Source organism: Labrus mixtus, chromosome 17, assembly GCF_963584025.1.
Source record: "Labrus mixtus chromosome 17, fLabMix1.1, whole genome shotgun sequence".
NCBI classification, from domain to species: Eukaryota; Metazoa; Chordata; class Actinopteri; order Labriformes; family Labridae; genus Labrus; species Labrus mixtus.
Genome location: NC_083628.1, coordinates 14,440,715 through 14,464,874, shown reverse-complemented (window position 1 = coordinate 14,464,874; position 24,160 = coordinate 14,440,715). Strand labels below are relative to the sequence as shown.

Here is a 24,160-nt window from a genome sequence, read left to right as displayed (position 1 = left end):
TACATGAACTATAAATGTTGTTTTGAGCAGGAGGTAAGAAAAGGACTGAGACAGCATTTAGGAAATGTGAAAACTAGGCTGTTGTGGAAACAAGACTCACAAGCCCTGCAACTGTTTACAAAAGGAAGCCCTGGGAAAAGAAATGTTTGAGGTAATCTCTACTCAACAGTACGTGCATGTCCTACCCAGTGATAGGGGCGTAGAGCACACAGAGGAAGTCTACGATGAAGGAAATGTGACCACACGTTTCTTAATAAACCTTCATGAGACGGGAAAAGCGAGGGAACTTAAATGTGTGGTGTGTAAGGAGGGTATTCTGATTGTGCTCCTCAGTTTCAGTGACACAGTGTAAGATGCTTTGAACACTTGTAAATCATAATGCTGAGGTCGGATCGCTGATAGCCTAGCGGTTGTGTCGCGTGCCCCATGTGTAGAGGCTATCGTCCACGTTTCAGTCGCTGTGGGTTCGAAACCGACCGTAGCCCTTTGCTGCATGTCATTCCACATTCTCTCCTCCCAACATTACCTGTCTCTCTTCAGCTGGTCCTCTCCAATAAAGGCAAAAATAGTAACAGTAAATGTAACAGTAAAACAAGGGCGGTAGCAGCATGGTGTTCAGTAAGATTTTTAAGAATGTTCTCGTTACTCCCTACTTTTGATCTAAAGTCAGCTTATCAATTTATTTTTATTTTCCTAAAATCCCTCCTGAAAGACAATGAACTGTGTTTGTGTAGTTTTGCATGTTGTTTGTCTACATGGTGTTGCCGTATGTCGTGCGTCTTCTGAACACAAAGCAAACCTCCTAAAGATCTGGCAGTTCATTTAGTCGTGGTAATGATGGCTACCGCAGAGCAGGATGACGATTCTCCACCCGAGCACCCATGGCAATATCTTAAACCCATGTTTGAAATGTGAATTTTTTCTCACTGTGTAAAGCCTGGCTGACATTTTTGCCTGCTAATCGGGTATTTTTGGTTGTTCCTATTATTGCCCCTTTTATTTATTTCAGAGCTACAGATCTGTAAATCTACTGCATGTGACTTTAAAACATGTAAATAATGTTTCCTAAAGAAACATAACGTAGCAGAATGTACACACATGTATCCTTGACTGTACTCAGCAACAATGGAAAGCAAATGTGCAGCATTTCCAGTACACCCTGAATTCGGCCAACAAGATTACAGCAGACCCTCTGCACCCCCTTTGCAGCCCGACTTTTGACTTCAGGGCGGAGGTACAGCAAGTTCAGGATGAGGACCAAAAGAGCCATTACATCCTTTGTTACCTTGCAGTATTCTGCTGCTTAATAAGCTCTGATTATACAGCATGAACTTGGCACTCTGCAACTTGCTACTGAAATCCCTCATTTAATCATGTGATGATTTGTTGATATATGTTTGTTTGTATGCTCTCGTTGCAAGGCAAATTCCCCTAGGGGCAATAAAGGTTTCATTCATTAAAAATTTTGAGACTCTTTTTCAGCCAAGCAAGCACTCGGGGGCGCAGAAAGCCTAGTGGTTAGTGAGGGCGGCCCATGTACAGAGGCTAATAGTCCTCCAAGCAGGCAGCCTGGGCTCAAATGCGGCCTGTGGCTCTTTTCCCGCATGTCATTCCCTGCTCGCTCTCTCTCGCTCTCTAAAATAACGGCTTAAAAACCTAAAAAAAAAAAAAAAGCACTCCAGCACTTTAACTCAAGTAATAATTTGACTGAGAAACTTTTACTTGTATTGGAGTCATATTTGAACAGACGTAATGTGTACTAAGTCCAACCCAGGTCATCAGCATAACAGCATATTAGCCTCCAAAACCTCAAAGTCAAAGCTGCTTTATAACTGGGTACACAAGTTAAAGTACATAACTACTATGATGCCCACATAATACCTTTATATTTCAAACAGCCGAGCAGCATCACTCTGGTAGTCAATGAGAACTCCTAGAACACATTTATCTGTTATTTTATTTGATCTGATTTCAAAGTAGCAACACCAAAAAGATACAGGAAACGACATGTCTGTGAATTGTGTGACCTGTACATCACTGTTGACGAAACTAATGGGTACACTGTGAGTGAATAATCCATTTTAAACGGATGAACAAGCTGGGGTAACTGTTTATTAAACAAGGCAGATACTGTGGGTATAGCTGATGAGATGTTGCGTCATATAAACATGTAATGTCCGCGTTTTAGTGAGAGTTACTCGGTGTCATGATTAATTCAAGTCAGCTGCTATTTATTACTGCAACAGTGGAGGAAAGCCTAAGCTTGAATTTTGTTCATAATTCCTTTGATTTCGAAGAATTTGTGTGGCATTTGTGGTATGCTGGATGACTGACGTTGGAGGGAAACTGTAGAATGAAATAGGAAAGCAGCATGTGGCTGGATCTCTACCAAGGGCACTGTGGTTAAGTGGCGTGTACTCAGCCAACCATGCCACCGGGATACCCCAAGGTAATCTCATTTCGACTGGGGTTGATTTAAATAGATTGTCACATCGCCATCTGGTGTGTGAGTGAAACATTGCACCAGTGTTGCCTGGTGCAGTGAGCTGTGGATGTTAACCATTTATCAGACTTTAAAAAAAAACCTCTAATAATACCATAATAATAAAAGCCACATCAAGTTTTGTAATGCATGTGTTTCACTTAACTGTTGTCAATCCAGAGTGAACTACTCTGACGAGAGTAAACACTATATTGAAGGGAACACATGTGATCTTGTATTTCCCTGCATGTATGAAATCTCTGTGAATCACAGCCACTACAGCAGCACCAGGTGTATTGCTTTTTCTGTTTTTAGATAAAAAGAACCAACAGTATGAGATCAAAAACATGGGGACCATGGGACAGACATCGTTTGCTAAAATACAAATAATGGTAAAGTCCCTACCTTTTGAAGCAGTAACCCACTCTGTCCCAAAATGACTCTCCTCTTTCCCTGTCACATCACAAGCCAGCAGTGAAGGCTGAGGTGACACATCCATGTGTGTGTGTGTGTGAGTGCACACGTGCACTGCTGGTGTTTTGAGTGTGCTTCCAATCTGCAGCTTTAACAGCTTGCTAGTCTGTACACCCCTTGAAACAGGCTGGATGTCTCACCCTATCAGTGAAAGAAAAAAACAGCTACAATGGCTTGGCATTCTCACACACACAAACACACTCCCTTGGTACCATCCCTTAATCTGTTTATGCTTCCTATCTTCTCCTTTTTTTCAGTTGTGCGCTCAAAACCCTCCTTCCTTTCCGACTTTTTTTTATTTTTTTTATTGCTCCCTGTCTCACAGATTTGCGCACGCCCTCTTCAAGTCACCAAAAACGTCACAGATGCCAAAAACAGACATGCGTGCCATCTCTCATCTGAACAGACTGTGTAAATCTGTTGAGCAGTGACGGTGTTTTAATCATTACATCAAAGAATAGAAGTTTGACATGTGTGCATTTCTAAATCAGAGCAGATCATACTCGTGCATCCTTGTCTCTTCTCCAAAATAAAATTCAGATTTTCAGTTTTGCTGATAGGAGCCGTCATACACACATCCATGTATCCTTCATTTGTACATGTATCTCATATAAAGTGTTTACTTGCTGTGACCACTTGTAACTTTCCTCTAGCTTCAAATCCACACTCTCATGTTGCTGGACTCATCTCAAACACAAACATCCCTTTGCTCCCGTCACCCCGTCTAAATCCCTCATCAGGGGATTCAAATTAAAATCGCCATCGCGGTTTTGGTGACGTTACATCAGCAGCAGGCGCTCGGAGATGTCTGTCATTAGGCGTTCTGTGTTTTGACTCGGGGACCGGGGCACAGGACAGAAACAAAAGAGACACTGAGTGTGCGTGAGTGAAAGAGGAAAAAACAGAACATACGCTCTGTTCCACTCTGTTGCCTAGCAACACTTGCTCGCTGTCTATTCCCGTCTATCCTGGAGACCCATCGCTCCTGCAGCGAGTTTGCTTTCAGTCATGACATGAAGCCCCGTTGAGATCAGGGATCAGGAACAGATGCAAACTGGATTAGGCAGAAATGATGCAATGTTCCCTTTAAATATGCAAATACCTGAAGGCAATGTGTCATATCATTACTTTAACAAGCTGCCACCCTAAGACCACGGTATAGCCAGGTCCCTTTTCTCAACTATGTTGATTACTAACACTGAAATGTGTTTGTAGAAGTGTGCTGTCCTCTTCTGGTCATATTTGTAAATCATTTGGGAGTAAAATGAAAGCTAAGGCTAAATCAATCCTCACACCCGGGAGGGAGTTTTTGGTTGAAAACTTCAATACAATTGAACTCGTTAAATTTTGTTATTAAATTAAAACATTGTTTTGCACAATGTTTAAAAAATACACCATAAATAATATACAAGATCATATAGATGCATGAAGTTATTGTATTTCCATCTCAGGGCTCAGTGTTCATACAGACCTATGGCAATTCTTCTTTCTGGAGGTTTTCATGCCCATTAAGAAAAAAAGTCAAGGATACAGATATTATAACAATGTTTCATTCCTTTATAAAGACAACCTACTAAAGGTCGGACAGCCTGTCTAATTCAGGTGATGTTATGTTGCTATCTAAGCTACCAAAAACATAACAGCAGACGGGTCTACATTTGCAGATCCGGGTCAGCTGACATAAAAGGTAATTGAAAAGCAAGGATTTGCTGTCAAAAAACACAACCATCTACCTAAGAAATGTTACGACTAGAGCTGAAATGAGATTAAGTTAACGTTCGGCTCACTGCACCAATGTTAAAAAGTCTAACACAACAAAATCCCATTGTTTGAAACATGATTAGTTTATGGCATCGAGTCAAAATGCACATAGAGGAATCTGCCTCTCTTACTCTCTTAATCTTTAGCTTTTTTTTCTCCAGTGAAGGGCTGATGTGGGATTTAAAACTTGTACAACAATCGAGAAAATACACGCACACCCACACCAAATAGGGCAAGTGCTGAGTCGAGCAAAAAAAACAAACAAAGAGGGCTCGCACACTGCAGGTTCTCCAATATTCCACAAATGTATTTCACCGGGGTCTGATGACGAGAAGGTGTGTTTGAAACGTCACCCTGCAGTGCGCGAGAAGTCTTTCTCTTTGTTTTAAAGGATTTAAAACGTGCATGGGCAACACCACCAAAAACAATGAGAATAATAGAACCTCTATGAAGACATCACCATGAAAGATGTGGTAGGGAGGGAAAGTGCCAAAGCGTATTCACAAACAATCAACACACCTCACATCAGGTCAGTCTTCCCCAGTCTCTGCAGTGTAATCAAATAAAAAAAGTTCAGAGAAGTGGCAAAACAATATCCAGGACATTATCCATGCAAACACCTCTAGCTTAAAGCTTTTCATAAAACGACAATATCCAGTCATAATACTTAAAGGAAAAAAATGTCTATATTTTGCTATGTGTTATCGAGAGAGGACAGGCCCACACATGACGACAAACAATGACCGATTTAACAGTTTTGTTCTCAGTGTGTGGTGTACAACGAGATAACCAACACAGCACAACCACACACTAACAGATTCTTTAACCAACAACCAGTCTTGACTCTCAAAGCTCATAATCTTGACGCGTTCAAACACAATTAAAGAGTAAACAAAACATGGTGGACACCTAGCAGGAAGAATGGATGATGGTGGTTTGTGGCGGTTGTGTCGTTGCCACAAATCAACAAGTTAGTCCTCCATTTCTGACGTCCGTCTAACTTTATGCTCCGAGTTTGCAGTCTTCGCCGTGGCTTTGTTTGCTGGGCTTCCTGCTCCAGTCAGCTTGCTTCTTGATTGGCTATTGTTCCGTTCCGCCTGACAATCAATACAGAGTGCGTGCTCGGCTGGCCCCTGTTGTTCTCCCCACACAACAGGATTTAAATCGGGGCAGCCCTGATTGTTTCTTAACACACCTCGCCCGACAGGGAAAAATCTGGCAAGATAATCTTTGGATCCATCGCATAATCGGGCCCTTGCTGACTTCGGTCAGAAGGGAGGAATCGGACACAAAGTCGGCCCGCTTAAGGTGTCTTTTGATAATTGGCCGAAAACACCCTGAGAGGCCCAATCAAACGCAAAGTAAGGTTAGTCTAAAAGACTTGGCATAGACTCCGGACTCGAGCGAGGTAGGCTGCAGGTAGGTTGCCTTATTGTCATCTCCAAGAACAGTTGTGGTGCAGAAACCACAAGGATTGAAAGACTCATTCATCCATTATCTAGACCACTTATTATTTTTAGGGTTGCTGAAGAGTTAGAGCCAATCCCAGCAGTCATTGGGCGAGAGGCAGGGTACACCTTGGGCAGGTCGGCAGTCGATCACAGGGCTGACATTCAGAGACGAACAACCAGTCCCACAAATATTCATATCTACAGACAATTTAAAGTGACTGATAACCTTAAGGAGCGTGTTTAACAAATGGGGGGGGGGAGCCGGAGTGCTGGGAGGGATCAGGGAAAACATGCAAACTCGAAAGGCCCCTGTCCAACCAGGGGCTCAAACAGAGAACCTTCCTGCTTTGTGGGTGACAGAAAGAACCACTATATAGCTCATTGTAAGACTTACTCCTTCCCTAGCATCTCATGCTACAAATAGACAATCAAGCGGGGCGTATTTACTTTCTGCTTAATAAAAACTTAATTACTTTTTTTACAATGCCAGCAAATTAAGTAGGCGTTTGAGCTCATTACTGTCAATTGAAGGCTACATTTGTAAAGTTTAAAGTGCAAAATAAGATAAGGCACAGATCACAGTCAACGGCAGAGGTGTTTGTTGTTGTTGTATCGAAGAAAGTATTTTGAGAAAGTGTCTGCAAAATGCAACAAACTCTTTCATCATAACGCTAAAACCAGCTGTCTAATGTAACATCATAATGATGAGTGATCGTCGTCTGTCAGACTAGACTAAGCAGATGTTCAATCTCTCTTTGGCTAGTCCATCAATGTAATGATAATTCAATCTCTTGTAGATGCGTTTATTTATTGTTTTTGTAGCAGGAGTGATAGTGGTAGTAGTTGTTGTTAAGACAGTAAGAGCGCCACGGTACCTTGGCCTTTGTGTGCAGGTGATGATGGTGAAGGTTTCTGGCAGCGATCATGGCCAGCTGTCTCTGGATCCACTGTAACTCCATCTGAGAGCGCCTCAGCAGCTCCTCCACATGACCACTGGATGTGTGATCCCGCATTATCACCTGTAAAACCCCACACAAGCACAGGTTACACACCTGAGATATCCATAACACTTATCTCACATGACAACAAAACATACTAGTGTATACATAGATAATAATATTACTTTAATAAGACGTATGCACAGAAAACACATGCTGAAACTGCACTTACAATTCTGCCATCCTGCAGATAATCTAATGTGCTGCACATGAGAATTCTGTTGAACATTTGTATTGGTGCGATTGCAGTTGAGAACTTTGGCATGTAATTAACAGTATAAAGTGAAACTGAATTCATGTGTTAGTTTTTTTTTTTATTTCAAATTAGGTACAGTTTGAAACAGGCTGCATGACGGTTGCAGTGGTCAGCCCTGTTGCCTCCTCACAGCGAGGACGTTCCTGGGCCTGCCCTGTGCTGGCTGTGGTTCTCTCTGGCTACTCTGTAGAGGTGAGGTAAAAAATCGAAACAGTATAGTATCGAGATATTTTGTGTGGCGATATTATATCGTCTCATGGCAGTCAAGTATTGATATTTTTTAAATGATATTTTAGATATGCTTTTTTTTATTTTTTTTACTGCAGAAGGGGTTGCACTATTCATTTTGAACAAGTTGCATTGTTAAGAATTCAATTAGACTGAAATACAAATAAAAAAACTGAAGTGAGATGAACACACTGAGAATTTGAACTCATTTGACAAAACAGTTCTTGATTTAGCTTAGTGTAGTGGACATAATATGTAGTTAAAAAGCTTAATCACAGGGCGCTGGTGGCAGGTGGTTGGAATCCAACCTGTGGCTCCTTCCCCACATGTCATTCCCCACTCTCTCTCCCTGATTTCCGATTCTATCCACTGTCCTATCTCTCCAATAAAGGCACAAAAAGCCCCCATAAAAAATAGCTTAATCACAATATATTGTATCGCAAAATGTTAAAAATCGCAATAGAATCGTATCGTGTCTCGAGTATCGGGATAATATCGTATCGTGGGGACTCCCACCCCTACTACTCTGGCTTCCTCCCACAGTCCAAAGATTGACTCTACATTGCCCATAGGTGTGAATGTGAGTGGGGCTGGTTGTCTGTCTCTATAGGTCTGTCTCTGTGATTGACTGGCGAGCTGGGTGTACACCGCCTCTTGGACACTGACGACCCGGGACGGGGAAAGCTGTGGCCAAGAGCGACTTTCATTTATTTACATCGCACACATCAGCTGAATTAAGCTACTGTTTGTACACGTGTGAAATTGCATTAAGCCAATGCTTATCAATAATCTTAAATTCACATCAAGGGCCAAGAAAAAAACATGAATATTTTACACTTCTTATTGTGCCACATAGTAAGCTATGTTGCTGAAAATTCACATCAATGTCCAAGAAAACATTACTACTTTACACTTGTTTGTATGGGCCAAATATATAAATAGTGGGAAGAGGTGCATTTACTGTTGTCAGATTATTAATTTTTTTTAACACAGTCGGTCAACCTATAGGCGGACTACTTAAAACCTGTAGGTAGCTCCCGAGCTACCTGTTGGAAAACCTGCTCTAGTATCTATTGCTTTACATGCTGCATAAATACCATTATAAATCACCATGTGTTTGATCAATGTAGTTTCTAGTCTGACTACCTCTGCACTATTTCTTTGGTAGGCTGACACCAAAAGTAATTCCTTAACGACAAAGACAATGTTTTCAGATATCCTGACAGTGTGCATGTTCATCAATAAAAGGACAAATCAAAACAATAAAGTACAGTATAATCTATGAATATATGTATCTATCAAATCTCGTAAAAGAGCATTATGACACTTACTGTGCAGCGTGTTCATCTTCTTTCATCAAAAAACACACAACTTGCATTTTACCATAACTAAACCAATCAGTCCCTGACAGCTGATGTTTCCAGTTTCTTCTGCATGCACATGAAATTTCAGATTTTTATGATCGACAAACATACATGTGTGCCCATGTGTACAAGGTTGTTAAGGGGAGAGAGAGAGGACTCCACTCGGTTACATAAGAGAGGATTACTGTATCACAGCAACACATAAGACACGAGGGAAGCCTGGCAACAAAAAAAAAACAAAAAAACATCAGCTTCCATCAGTCACTTTCCATTCCCTGTGTTTGTTGTCCTGTTTGGTACATTTTTACAAACGCTACACAAACCGTCAGCCACACACACTCACTAATATACCCCCAATTGACAGAAATTACTATACTGTGACACAGGGAAGGTTAAGAAGGTTAATGCTGCTTGGAGGAGATTTGACTTATCTAACTCTGCTGCTCCATCATTATATATATATATATACACACACACACACACACACACACACACACACACACACACACATATAGCATTTGAGTAATCTGATTTCTGACTATTAGAGGATTGCATTTCTTTTGCAATAAACAACAGGTCAGGCAGGACAAGCTCATATTTTAACGTCTCATTAATGATAGCGATAAAAGAGGCCTCTGTAACAACAAAGTACTAATAACTATAATGGAAAAGAAGTGAAATATGTTCATACTTCTTCTCAGAGCTAGGATTAACAGATACCTTCTCCTGTGTCTTAGAGCCTCAGCTCACCAAATGCTCAAACAGCTTCTCCGTGCTGCTGACTCACCTTGGACAGCTCCTATTTCCTTGCAGGGGACTTGGGAGGAAGAGGAGGAGGAGGACAGACACAACAACAAAACAACGCACAGGAGTCCTTATGCAGAAATGTCCCATCCTGCCAAGACCTCTATGAACCTGCAGTGCTGAGCAGTTCTGTTACAGATTTATCAAAGAGACAGGAGAGAGCTGTGCCTGCGTCATTATCCATGCCTGAAGGAGGGTTCTCATTCGATATCTATCTACCTTTTATTTCATCAATCAACCCACTACTATGATTTATTTAATGTTAATGCTCTGTGATTTGACACGTCACAGGAACAATTGGGGATTAGTTATTGAGTTGCTGCATTATTTCAAAATAAAACAATGGTGCCTCTAACAAAATACTTCTTTAAAAGTAAGTACAAATCGTTAGAGGATTGGAAACTGCAGTTCGCACGTGCTTAAAAAAAGTCATAAATAAATGCATTTAAGGATATGATGTTGCACTTTAAAAGTGCCTAGTTTATAATAATAAATAATATAATAATTGACATACTGTTACGGAAAAACTTAGAAGATGATTACCCATCCAAGAGACGCTCTTTGGTTTCTCTCGTCCTCTTCATGGCGATTTTGTGTATGCTAGTCTCTCCTCTGTTTGCGAATTCTGGCGCCATATGTCATGTTATTCCCAAGAAAATACTTTTTTTTTTTCTTAAACTAAAAAGATAAATTAAAGACTCGACTCATTACAAAGTTTCCTCTTGCATACATAGGCCTATACCACTGCACCACTGCCTAACTCTGGCGTTCAACGTGTTCAGCTCTGTAGCTGTCCGTCTGTGTCTTACTGCTTGTGTTTGGACTACTTCTCCTGCTTTGACTCTGACTTGCTCTTTTCTGACTGAACTCAGCTATGATTCAGAATTTTTCTCTCACGGCGTTCTTGTACCCGAGGCTGCCTGCTGTGTGACCATATGGCTCACAAGAGGAGGATAAAATAAACAAACAGAAGGTGGAAAAAAAAGTATTTTAAGCTAACCTCTTACCTGTATATATATCTATACAGGTAATATGTTGCAGCTGTGTACCTCATTTTGAACATTTATTGTATGCAAATTCATATTACAACCTACCAAGTTCTCTGTATACTATACTAAGTGTATCAAAATGTTTATAACAAAACCCTAAGTCTTTACATTTTAACTCTCTTGCTACTACATTTGATGACGTCCTTGTATTTCTAAGAAATGGATTTGAGTGTTGGGAAATACTATACTTTTTTTTATCGCATACTTTAGTATGGAAGTATGGGTAATGGTAGGTCTAAACATCCACTTCTCCTAATTCTTAATAATATAATTAGTAATATTTATATTGTGTACAGTTCGTTGACCTCACAGCATTACAAGCATGACCACGCCCACTTTCAGCCTGCCCGCAATCAACCTGAAGGTGGAAACACCTGCGTGGGTTTACAGGTCATTCAAACTGCATTATATTTTTCGAAATAAACGAAAAATGTAGACATGTACAAATGTAAGGTTTAGTTATTTTAGTAGTGTATACTGGTGTGAGCTTTCCAGCTGATAAAAAAAAAAGCTGTACTCGAGACTATAAGAAACATGCTGAAATGATCTTTAACTACAAACCGCCATAGAGCTGTCATGTTTTGTGGGCGTGATGTTTATAATGGATCGTAATGACCATAAAACTTATAAATTAAAATGGAATAAAACGTTACATATATTGTTTAAATAAACCACATGATTGTATATCCCTTAAAATGTGCCTAACAGACACAAAGACATTTATTCTCCATGAGCTCCAGACATTATTTCATTGATGTGTAAAAAGTGACACATCACAGACGTTGTAACAAAAAATACAAATCAATCTCCGCTGTTCTGGTCGCTCCTGGTCCCAGAAATGATTAGAACACTGAATGCAGCTCCTTGCTTCTTCGCTTGTTTCAATCCAGGCTGAAGTTATGCCCCAACACATCCCCTCCTCCTTTTAGTAACTGTGTGGCAGTTTCAAACTCCAGTGGGACGCTCTTGATCTGAGTCTGGTTCAGGTCTCTCTCCATCATCTGGGGATAATAAGAACATGGAACATATTATCCATGACAACCAGAAAAAGTTCTGCAACAGCGCTGCAACAGCAGGAGCTCCACATACAAATACACTCAGACATGCACACACAGCGCTGTTCTGCATGTGTCCATCGATGCACTCAAGATATCACAGGGGTGTAAATACTGCGCCTGTAGTGGGCAGTCTGAATCGGGCTTTTGAAGCACCACATTACCTCATATGTCGTTATCTCCAAAACCGCGTCGATGTCATCCTCCTTTTCTGAGAGCGGCGTGTTGATTAACATCGCAGCTTTGGCCACATCTGGATGGTAATGCTTTTGCAGTGTCTGCAGAAGAAGAAATAAAAAGAAAAGAGTACTTCGTTTGAAAAATATTGAATACTTTTATTTAGTTGGACTTCGAACTGCCATCATTCTTCCCAGTGCTCTCTTGTTCTGTGCTGAATTAGCTCACTTATAGTTGTGGATCACTCATTTGTACAAACCTTAATCTCCCACAAGCTGCTCTCTAAGGCCCGGCACTGAGCAGGATCCTCTTCATCCATAAGATACGGGTCCTCCAAGGGCTCTGTCATTATCAAATGTACCATACATCACATTTAACCTTTTCAAGAAGATTGTACATCACAGTAGAAATGTGAAATGATCTTAATATTATAATGAATCATTCTGGGTCATACAAAACCGCTGACTCTTTACTAAATGGTTATTTGCAGATGTGTTGACTAATCCTCACCATCTCCTGCGCTGGGCCTGTGGATGAGGACTCTGCAGGATGGGTGGCGACGGATCAGGTTGTATAAAAAGGGCAGGACGATGAGGAGGGCTGTGGGCGGGACTGTGAGAGCCAGACGAGCCAGGCGTTTGGCAAAGGCAGCGACTAGGTACACTGGCAAGTGACTGAAGCCAAGCACAAACATGAACACAGATTGTTATTACCAATGTATATGAGCATTTTGATATATACAATAATTATGATTACCGGTAATAGTTTAATTTTGTTAAAGAATTGTTAGTTAAAGTGAGGCTATCGTGAGAAATTTAGAAGTCAATCTAGAACTTTGTTGCTGTGGGTCTGTTAACCTTTTCAGTGTTAAAAAAGAAATATGTTGAAAACTATGACATGATAAACTCAAATTTAAGCAAAACCAGGATGAGCTCACCTGGAGCTGAGGAAGATGTTCGTTAGGTGGAAAAAGCGTGCTCTGTACTTCACGTAGAAAACAGAAGGCTCGAGTAGATTATACAACTTCCTGTAGAAATCAGGGTAGTCTCTGCAAACACACACACACAGATAGAACAGTAAGATATGGTTTTAAAGGGTTTTTCCAGATTTTTTCCAATATTGTGTTATTAACAGGACTATAGGATCGGTCCAAATTGTTATATTTGATCATATACTCACAGGTTGTGTTGATGGATGAGGACAAACAAGCCATTTAGAGCCAGCAGGCTGATAGCTCCACCTGTTTAACAAAAAACAAAACAAAAAAACAGGCTTACCAGCTTCGCCCTTTCAAAAATATAACATGTCATATTCTTGATACAGAAATACAACAATGCTTCTTTAAAAGGATTCCTTTAGCACTTCACTTTTAACTCACAGGTGCAACTTACCAACTTCATAGGCAGCAGTCAAGAAGTCAATCATCAGCGTGGGTTTACTCATGTGGGGAAGAATGGAGTCATGGAGGATCACCAGAACCTTTTTATATATGCTGTTTGGCAACTACAACAAAAAGAGAAAAGCATAGTCTTGATGGTACAGACAGATCCACGAATGTGTGAAGACATTTCTAAATAATTTAGGTAGATTGAATGATACCTTATACTTAAGAAAGCCCAGCCACATCCTCTCAAAGGCCCGCTTGTGTTCCTTTAATGAGATATAACATCAAATATCATATTCAATCACAGTTAAAGCTGCAAGAAGAATAGGAATGTGAGATTACAAAATGTTACGCACAAGCAGTTTAGCAGCTTTCCAGTCCTCGTGCTTGGCTGGAAGAAAACCAAAAAAATGACACTCCTGATTTATGTCCTGGCAGTGACAGTTTGTTGTAAGGGGAAAGGATAAAAGCCACTCTCACCTTCCTGTTTGACCATGAAGTTGGTGAGCTCTGACTCCTGACTTGGCACGCTGATGCTGGACATGATTGTGAACACATTGCGTTGATACAGCAGCATCACAGCCTGAGTGGAACAAGACAAACCATCGGCACATCAGTCGAGTAATGACTCCTGAACTCTTATATAATACATCCACTTCAATGAAAGCACAGATACATCCAGCGTTTTCTTACCCCTTTGTTTTTGTCCATGACTCGGCCAACACTCTCACGGATGAAGCTCATGGCATAGTAGCGTATGTCCTCCATCTCGAGGAACTCCTGGAATGTGGAGATCAGCGGGGAGTTGTCTCTAGTTTTGGACAGCAGTCGGTCCAACACAGCCTGACGGGGAAACAGTGAAGAGAGAAAGATCAGAAGGCGCACGAGCAACTAAAGATTAAACGCTTAGGTTATTTAAACGGTCAAAAAGAAAACTGCTGTATTTCTCATTTGGGCTTAAAACACATTAAAAGATGTTGAGGTAAGACATCAGAACAGATAACGGACAGCACTGTTCCCAAGACAGATGTCCAGGTTGTAAGACACAAAATGTTACCTGGATGAGGTGCCTTGGGAAGCTGTAGTGTTCCGTCCAGTCCAGGTCCTCGAGGGGATGCTGTCCTTCTGCAGCAGCAAACTTCATCAAGCAGAACAGGGCGCTCTCCTGTTATCGGTGAGAGAAGATTACTAGACTCCCTTTCTCAAGTCCATGAGAGCAGCATCACAGTTCAAATCACCCACCCTGCAAGACAGAGCGCTACCGCAGGTCGTTTATCCCATCTGCCGTCAGACTGTTTAATCGGACTCTTTAACAGCATCACCAAAGGAAAGACTTAAAAGGTAATAATAAGTCTTTCCACAAGTGGAAGTGCACATACCTGGTATTATTCTATTATTTAATTTTTTCTGCCTTTATTTAACTGATGTACATATGTTTGATTTTGATTTTTAATAATTTTATTCCTTTTTCCTGTTTCCTTGAGCTGCTGTAATGCAAAAATTTCCACCATGGGGGCTCAATAAAGTTCATCTTTATCTTTAAATTTTATAATAACACATACATTATATATTATCATACTAAAAAATAATGTTTGTATAGATAGACCTCAAGAAAACAAAGTGTTATTATAAATAAAACGATTGACTTATTGTCAGTAATAACAGTTAATCTTACCAAACTATTTACTTTTGCACAAAAAAAGGAACAACCCATGTAAAGCATACAGCTTTATGACTTTGGTGAGAAGTTATTAAAAAGTACTACCTGCATGCCTCACCACGTACACCATCTTTAAAGTACTTTAAGACTAAACATTTTGGTTAGCTGCATGATGCTTATTTATGTTCATCTTAGGTAAACCGGTTAGTTTAGAAATAAAACAAGACTTCAGCTGGGTCCCTCCTCGAGAACAGAATGAGAACGGTCTTCACACGTGTTTTCGGTGAACTCACATAAACTTCATGATGTTCATGGCTGAGGTGTTCGAGCAACATCTCCACAGAGCTGTTGTACCGGTGTCGCATGAATATACGATACTTCTCTTCAGCACTGTAGCCTCCTGACCAGATAATAAACACAGAGACAAACATGATGGTGTGATTTGCAGTTATGGAACGACCAAACCTGCTGTACTTTCACACATTTACAGAGCAAGTGTTGGCTGCTTTTCTATCAGTCTGTAGATATAGGACTGTTGACTATAAACTGGTTTGTATGGTACATCAGTCTCTACTCTACTGATTACATGCTGCACACACACCACACATTACAATCTGCACACTGACACTTTACACTGCTTACATTATTCTATATTTTGTATATTCAAATATTTATTTTTTAAATTTCACATTATATTCTACTTTACTGTATATATGTGTATTAGTAATTTGAGTGTTATTGCATGGCCTTGCGGAACAGTCTTTACATTTCACTGCACATCTCTATGAGCATGTGACAAATACAAATGTTGAATCTACTCACCACTCAACACCTCGTCCTCTCCAGGCAGCTTCCCCATAAACAACTCTTTCCTCTCCAACAAGGAGCAGAACAACCTGCTGCATGCATTGACACCACTGACAACCGACATCGATCTTTCGGACTAAAACGGACATGAGGGATGAAAACATACACAGTGTGTTAGAGGGTGGTATTTACAACCAGTGTTTCTACAGTGAAGCTCGCTAACCAGCATGTGTGCTGGGTTGTGTATGTGAGCATCTTCGTGGAGTAATCACCTGAAGAACTTCAAGGATGTCAAAAACGTCGTTGGCATGTTTTCTGCTCTCAAGTATATCATCGACTTTGCTATCCAGGTCCAGTTTGGCTATTTTAATACTTTTTGCTGTTGTTTTCGCCGAACTCACGTTGCGTTTCTTGGTCGACGCCATGCTTTCTGCCTGATGCGGCGTTCACGTAACGCTAGAATAATACGTCAAATGTCATGTCTGACCATTACCATAGGAGCCAACGATTATGAAACATATTTATTATGTTTGTAATTTGATTCCTTTTTTGTAAATATCGCCCTGGGTGTTTGTAACATGTATTTTTATGTTTTGCAATGTATTACAAAAGCTGGGGTTAACGTTTAGTTTATGTCCACGGTACATTGAATGCAACATTACTCCAAATCCCAGACTTTGGTGTCTCCTAGTGGAGGGAGGGTGAAGTTCAGCTTTGTTTCCCCCCCTTGTAGGATACTGATGGGATGTAGCCTTTATACAATTACAAACATTAAGTCCTTCATGTGTGATTTCTTGCAACACAAAACATTTGGATTTTTAATGATGGTGGTGGATCTAAAATATGAGCGTACAAAATTAATTTATATCAATAAATAACTGACTGTACAACATGTATTATACACTATACTCAATTCTCTATTTATTGTAGCTCATTAAACTAACTGATGTATTGTTTTAAATTATGTTTATAGATGAATGTATGCCAATAAAAATGTGTGTATCTAGTAGGGCAGGGGTAACATTTGTTAAACATCGAAATTAATATGAAAAACAAATTATCACAAGGAAAAGAGGATTTTATTAACATTGTGGTATTTTAATAACTTTTGGAAAAGAAAAGCAGAATGTAATCCCACAAAATCATGGAAGGTGTAATGTCGAACATAAAATGAAAGCTAACTCTCAAAAGACAGAGAATGTTTGTTGAAAAGAATATTTCTTCTTTAAGCATGAAGGGCCACTTAATCAGAGTCATTTCCTGTAATCTCTGCGTTGTCCTGGGGAGAAAGAACACCAACAATGAATAAAACATGCAATAAAAAAACAATCAGTTTAGAAGTCAAACATCAGGGTTTTAAAAAGTTAGTTTTTTTAATGATGCCTAGATACCTTTTCTTTTTTCTGTTGTGTATTTGTAGCTGAAGCTTCAAAGTCGTGGATTGGAAGTGTGGCCATCCAGCTGACCATGGAGCCCTCCTGACACTCTGTCTCCACAATGGTGGGGTAGATTTGAGCCTCCTTGAAGGCCTTGATCGCCTCCTCCTCGTTCTCCCATTCCAGCGTCTCATGCAGCCCGTCCCCTCCAAACTTTTTGTTGTACCGGTCGAAGTGAACCCTTTCCAGGACCAGCCCAAGTCCCGGAGCTTTGGGCACATCCACCTTCTCCAGTCCCCAACTCCGCTCCACAACCTCTTCCTTCGCATAGCCCCGTATCACCGCGATCACCAGTCCGATCATTTTACGAATTTGGTGCAGCATGAAGCTCTGCCCTCGCACTGTGATCACTGCGAATTCAGTGCCGCTGCAGATAAAAGGCTCTCCACAGGACATCTCCATGATGTAGCGGCGGGCACTGGGGTCGCTGGCAGCCTTCTGAGAGGTGAAGTTGTGGAAGTTATGGGTGCCTTTGTAGAGAGCAAACAGACGGTTAGCCCTCTGAAGTGTCTCTGGCTCGAGGCGAAAGCCTGTAATGTCCCCAGTATCATAGTCTTTGGGAGAAAAGGCCACCGTTGGAAGCATATAGGCGTATGTGCGGGCATCACAGTTGTTTTTGGAATTAAATCCCTGAGTCACCCGCTTGAGACCTTTTGTGAAAAAAAAAAAAAGGGAACAATAATGTGGTTATAAAAAAAACGTTCCTTTTAGCTTCAATCAATAACATATGATAAGGACAAATACATAGCATTATTGTAATGTCTAGGTAGATGAATTATACTAACATTGTGGATGTAATGTGTGGAATCAGATAAATAACCACGGTCTCACCGAGTACTCTTATCTGTGATGGCAGATGCTCATTTATTTTTGGAATTATATCTTCCATTAGCCGCAGTTTGAGAGACACAACTTGGCCGGCAGCGGACACACCCTAAACAAAAGTAGACAAACACCAACACAGTTTGACATACAAAGTCATAACAATGCACGACGCAATTCTTCTCTTTGTTCATTCATTCACTTCAGCACCGCTCTGTTTGTTACCTGTCAGGCAAAAAAAAAAGAGGCACAAGCAGATGTTTGACTGTCCTTCAAAAATGTTTCAATGAGCTGTAAAAAAAACCCAAAAAAAAAACCCATACCTTATCTGTTCGGGCACATCTTTGGAAAGACATCTTCTTCATATCCTCGCCATGGTTTTCAGGAATGCAACCAGATTTAATTAGTGAAGTGACCAGGGCATCTTCAATGGTCCTAAACTGAGAGGTTCCTGGATTTCTCTAAAACACAGAAAACATTCAAACTAAGCAAAGCAAACACACGAATTATAAAAGATGACAGGAGACAACCCAGCCACAGCATTTACCTGCATGCCATAGTATCCCTTTCCGGAGTATGCCAGGAGGAGGACAACTTTCTTCTTCGGATATTTCTTATCATCTTCGGTGGGTTCGCCCTCTGCTTTTAATCTTTTCGTCGCTTGCACCTTGTCAGCAGAGTCCTCGTTTTCTTCATTGGCTCTTTTCAGAAGCTTGGCTGCACACTCGTCTCTGGATCCTTGACTCATCGTGCAAAAGGACTGTAAGTAAACACCTGTGAAGTCAACACCACGCATTTCTTGTCAAAGTTGCTCTGATATCCTTTTTTTTTTAAAAAAAGCCCCGTCAAAGATTCATCTACAGGTAACAACAATGAATCAAAAATGATCATGTTTTCTTTGTTAAGTTTACCTACCGTTTCTCTCAAACGTCAGTCTCTGTTTAATAAAGGCACTTAAAAGTAGTCGGGTTTTTAGCATGTTACCCTAAGCCTCCATAGCACCAGCTTGCACCACCTAAAGGATGCAAACTATCTAATACATGTAAAAACGGAAGCTAATCCCGGGAACAGAAAGTTCGAGTAAAAAAAAAACTACAAGTTATCCGCTGATGAAACATACAACCTCCAAATCCCAATGCTAAAATTCATGTATTGCTATAAATGAAAGTGTAGCTGTTTGAAAGAGTTATGTAGCAGCTGCGGCAACATTTACACATGGCAAATATCAACTTTGACCCCGGATGTTAGTATCGCGAGACTCACGTTGCCTTCCCGTTTGATACGTCACAGTCTATGGTCATAGATTAATATTTACAGTCATCGTCCCCTGTACAATGGGCAAATTAATTAGTGTTAGCTTCTTTGTGAACAAAATACGGATTTTTTTTTTTTTGTTCCACTTTGATTAGGTTGTGCATTTAAAATAAATATGTTGAATTTTAGCATCTTAATATAGCCTACATTATTATCCGATAACTGTGGAGTCAATTTAGTTGTAAAAAATACAGTCTCAGGTGTTTACATTTAGGTTCGTACGCTTAAAAATGTCCCTACACTAAGACATACAATTTTAAGAAAATGTTCCTCAAAATATATTTTTTGTCCACTTGAGGGCACCAAAATTACACAAATAAACGACTCATCCAGGCAGTATGCAATTTCGAAGGAAAATTGCACCAAGTTACGTTATTGTTTGCATTGTTGTCCTGTTTACTCAATAAATGTTGTGTGCCTGTGAACAGCAATATTGTATATGAAATGTTGTCGTTTTTTTAAAGCTTTTATTTCAATGGAGTATTTTATACTTCCATGTAAGGTAGATTCTCATTTATCAGGGTAAAGGCTAAGACTCAAAATTGTTGTAGGCCTATAGAACGACTGTTTTTAGGAGTTTACTAAGACTTTACTACTTATTCCAGACTTATATTTACTCTAATGCACCTAATAATACTGACACTATAATAGTGGTTTGTCGTACAAACCAAAAACAAGTTGCAGCTGCATAAGATTTCACCTAATTGTAGTCCATGAAGAACCTCTAGTCCTCTACCATAACAATTGGTGATGCTGTGAATCGTGTAGCTGTTAAACATGTCGGTAGATTCTTAAATCAAATTAAACTGGGAAAAAAAACTGGCTAAACATGTAGCACATAAAGAGAAGATAGTGTAGGTGTCTGGGTCATTCTTAATGACTCCACAGCAACAAGGGATACTGGTTTCCTGGAAGCCAATAAAATTCTTATCGTGGGATGGCCTGAGGATGCCCAATTGCACTTTTTCCTAAGCCCTTATAAGGTAATCAACTACTTTCGTGCTAAAAACCAAATGCCAAACATAGACCTGCTCCTGGAAAATGGCCCGAGTCGGGTCACCACTATTTCACGTCACACAAAGCATGTGCCCCTTTCTCCAACAAACACTTGTTGTGCAGGGCTGCTGTGATGCTAAATGTGAAACAGTGATTATTTCAGGTTGGTGTCACGGTTAATCACATTCTGTTGTGTGAAAGGCTGCAGAGAAGGATTGTTTTAGTATAAAATCAAACACTGCTTCATGCTTCAATGCCAGTAGAAAAACACCCCTAAATTTAAAAGAGTTAAGAGACCTGCTCAGTTGAGGTTCACATGACTTACGAGGCTCTTAACTTCGCGGATGAAAACATTAACTTTATTTGTAGTAAATAACCATGTATTTGTTCCTGAGGGAGACACACTAATCATGTCTTTTGCAACATAGCAAAAGGTTTTTCACCCCTGGAGTCAGACTTAAACAAAGCAAACACTGATTTTGTCCTTGATGTCCTGAAATTCTTCATTTAAAGTCTGATAGAGAGAAACGAGCACCACAAATCAGACTGCAAAGACAGATCTTTCAGTCTCCCAAGACAGCATTGCCCTTATACAGTAAGCCACTAAACGAGCCGTTGAGATAGACCTAAACCTCTCTGCAAAGCTCATATTCACAAGCAACTCTTACAGAGCTGGCCACATTTCTTTAAGAAGCAAACAGCCAAAGCAGACCGGATCAAACAGAGACTCGCTGCCTCCAGTGCCCCCACATATAGCAAAAGATGATTAATTAAAAAACCATCCTCACTGTCCTCAAATAAATCCACAGCTGTTAGAGCTCTTGCTCTGCTGACTGAGTTATATAATCTGCCACACAAAGCAAATATCACATATTTCTTAAACGTGGAAAGGAAATGGAGTGAATTCAGTGGCAAATACAAAATATACAACACAATGATTTTAAAGACTTAAATGGGGGATGGAAAACCCCCATTTTCCCCTATATGTATTCAGCTTCTTTATTAATTCACAGCTTTCAAACGTCATGGTTTATACTCGAGCAACAGTTAAGCAGAAAGAAATGCAAGTTGTAAAGTGTCACATGATGTCTCCAATTTAAAAAAAACAAAAACTCAGCGTTAGAGACCCTTGTTGGTCTGTCTTGATATATTTTGATCCTCCTTCTATATGAGACACTCTGAGGAAAAATTGTCGATTTAGTTTAAAATGTTTTGCTCTCAAAATGGTTCAGTTTTGTAAATATACATCATAGTTTATTTTTTAAGATCCACCCCACTGCAGTGGCCGTAGACATGTTCTGTTTTGACAGAAGGCCATTTAGTTCCCCACAGCTCATACACATATTGCGCAGGGCAGAAGTTATTTGTGCTTGTATAAGTTGCTTCTTATTTCATAACTACATTTTTCCTGTGTGTTTCCAGAAATATTTCCATAGGTAATTTGAACTGAAGCGTAACATCTAGTATGGTTGTAGTAGTCATATAAAACCAAATATGAATTGTCCTTTAAGACATTCAAAATGTTTTGCAGTTTTTCCTTGGCATAATTATTAAAATATACAATGAAATATATTCATGTTTAAACTGCAGCAAATCAATTTAAAGTGAACCAGCAATGACAGACTAGTTCTCATCACTGCTCATAAATGTGAGCTGTTGTGTATATTTTCTTTTTTTTGTGTGGGTCTTACTTATTCTTGTGTGTTTGATTTCATTTTGAATCGGGTTTTAACAACTCAATCCAACTCTCCACAGTGTTATAAGGTGTTCCCTAGTCATTCTGTTCATCTGATTGTAGGAGCAAAGATTAATCACAGCGTCCAAAAATAACTCTGAGCTGATAGACAGGAGATACTGTGGGCTGCAAAAGGCAGAAACCACATCTCTTATCATCTTCAGACATTTTAACTATCTGCTTAAAGGATTCTTTTACCTATGAGGTAAGCAGTAAAGGAAAGTGATGCTTATTCTACTTTAACAGACCATTCATATTTGACACTTTAACAAAATGTCAGAAAGCTAATGATATTACCAGCTTTATATCACTGACACTATCATAAATCTAAATGAGAGTGCTATTCCAAACAACTCAATATTGATGACATACACAAGGAAACATCTCTAACATATGATCAGGCATTCCAATGACTGCATTACTTTGGGGATATGTAGGATCTTTTTGATCAATCAAAAGTTTTATTTTTTCTTATTAACTTTCCAGTGACATTCGTTTTCATCTTGAGACCGTTCAGTGACCGTGTATGCATAAAGTGATTATAACAAATATGGGCATTCAAACCCTGAACACACCACCTTTGTTAAAGTTTGATTGTGTTTTTAGGACTAGGCCTACTTGTGCACACAAACCAAAGACACATTTCTGCCATTGCAGGCAAACTAGAAAATAAGCTATTTTCTATTCTACTCTTAATCAGAAAGGGGCCATTTGGATGACAAAATAAATTATTTTCAGTTTTTTTTCTACAAAGTATATTATTACATTTATTTTTTTTTAGCCTATGGCCTACATTTTCCCATTAATAAACAGGGGTTCATATATGGTAACCTTATTATTATTTTGATTCAAATTTAATCGATATTTGAAAGAATGAACTAACATAAGAAAATACTTCAACATGGCTGGTATAATATGGTATAATAATATAAAACCATAAAATAAATGCTAGTGAATCAATCGAACCATAGACAGTAATATACCATAGACTGTAAATATACGTCCTGGAGAGAGAAAGAGTGGGATTTCCGGTTTCTCCGACCAATGAGCTGATTCCACATGCGGACACCGAACACCGCATTTGACGAACGCGAGAACTGCAGCGGACAAACGCGATTGGTGCCGATCGGGACGCCAGTGATTCCGCAACACTCAGACACACAGGCAGGAGCGAGTGAAGGGAGCGGAGCAGTAACTTGGCCACATGTTTAAATTGGACGAATTTATACCGGAATTCGTTATGTCTCAAAGGCGAGGACGTTATTAGAGTATCCACACGCGTCTGCGGATGTTGGTATGAATCGCTCGTCTAAGGTTTTTATCGTAAAGCTAGCGGAACTCAGCCGGCGAAATCAAGCGGAGCCAAAGGAGCACAACAGTGAGCTAGCCGTAGCCTGTTAGCTACCCGTTAGCCCAGAAGCCGCTAACCCGTCCACTCTCAGACACCGGCACGCTTGTGATACAGAAAATTAAGTGATATCGAAATATATATCGGGGGTCCGCTCCGACAGTAAGTAGCTTAATAGTATTTAACTATCACTGTGGAGTTAATTTAAAGACGGAGAGGGACCGTGACAGGCAGAGGTTGGGACCAGCAGGACGAAACAAGCGGAGTCCTCAAGTGGCCGTTCACCATGGACAACGCACACACGAAGACGGTGGAAGAAGTTTACAGCTTTTTTAACGTGAATGAAAGCACGGGTCAGAGTTTAGAGCAAGTGAGGAAACAACGGGAACGATTCGGAGCAAACGGTGAGTAGCTGGTTAACAGTGCTTGGTGGTGGTGGTGGGGGGGGGTCATAACCATGTAGTCACTTTGCCGGCGTCATGGCCCATGGCTGCCGATTTGTAACGGGGCGACATGCCGCACAAAAAGGAAAAGTGTTGACGTCACGATCTGTATGTTG

General features: G+C 40.1%; 3 protein-coding genes across 6 annotated transcripts in view; 1 reads left to right on the top strand and 2 right to left on the bottom strand.

Moving 5' to 3' along the window:
- The first annotated feature begins 2,042 nt into the window (after positions 1-2,042).
- atp2a2b (ATPase sarcoplasmic/endoplasmic reticulum Ca2+ transporting 2b) overlaps positions 2,043-24,160 on the top strand; it is a 47,482-nt gene continuing 25,364 nt past the window's right edge. For 2 of the 3 annotated variants that reach the window (XM_061062116.1, XM_061062112.1), the window contains exon 1: positions 23,441-24,005. In XM_061062116.1, the coding sequence (XP_060918099.1) occupies positions 23,888-24,005 (118 nt within the window). In that variant the 5' untranslated portion in view covers positions 23,441-23,887. Of the gene's footprint in view, positions 2,054-23,440; positions 24,006-24,160 lie in introns of those variants that run through there. The other variant, XM_061062115.1, reaches the window with a different exon arrangement.
- Positions 11,554-16,412, bottom strand: noc4l (nucleolar complex associated 4 homolog). The gene is made up of 15 exons (XM_061061577.1): positions 16,223-16,412; positions 15,966-16,086; positions 15,437-15,543; positions 14,541-14,648; positions 14,177-14,326; positions 13,964-14,066; positions 13,840-13,874; positions 13,699-13,749; positions 13,491-13,602; positions 13,279-13,339; positions 13,037-13,147; positions 12,610-12,773; positions 12,359-12,441; positions 12,087-12,200; positions 11,554-11,868 (listed from the first exon to the last, which is right to left on the bottom strand). The coding sequence occupies exons 1-15, from the start codon at positions 16,373-16,375 to the stop codon at positions 11,749-11,751; spliced, it is 1,593 nt and encodes a 530-aa protein (XP_060917560.1). The 5' UTR covers positions 16,376-16,412; the 3' UTR covers positions 11,554-11,748.
- pus1 (pseudouridine synthase 1) lies at positions 17,008-19,458 on the bottom strand. 2 transcript variants are annotated; one of them, XM_061061497.1, is made up of 6 exons: positions 19,124-19,458; positions 18,756-18,982; positions 18,532-18,669; positions 18,218-18,320; positions 17,342-18,036; positions 17,008-17,229 (listed from the first exon to the last, which is right to left on the bottom strand). In XM_061061497.1, exons 1-6 carry the CDS (start codon positions 19,185-19,187, stop codon positions 17,194-17,196), a joined length of 1,263 nt encoding a protein of 420 aa, XP_060917480.1. In that variant the 5' UTR covers positions 19,188-19,458; the 3' UTR covers positions 17,008-17,193. The 2 variants fall into 2 exon arrangements, with proteins under 2 accessions (XP_060917480.1, XP_060917481.1); XM_061061498.1 differs by having other exon boundaries at positions 18,756-18,968.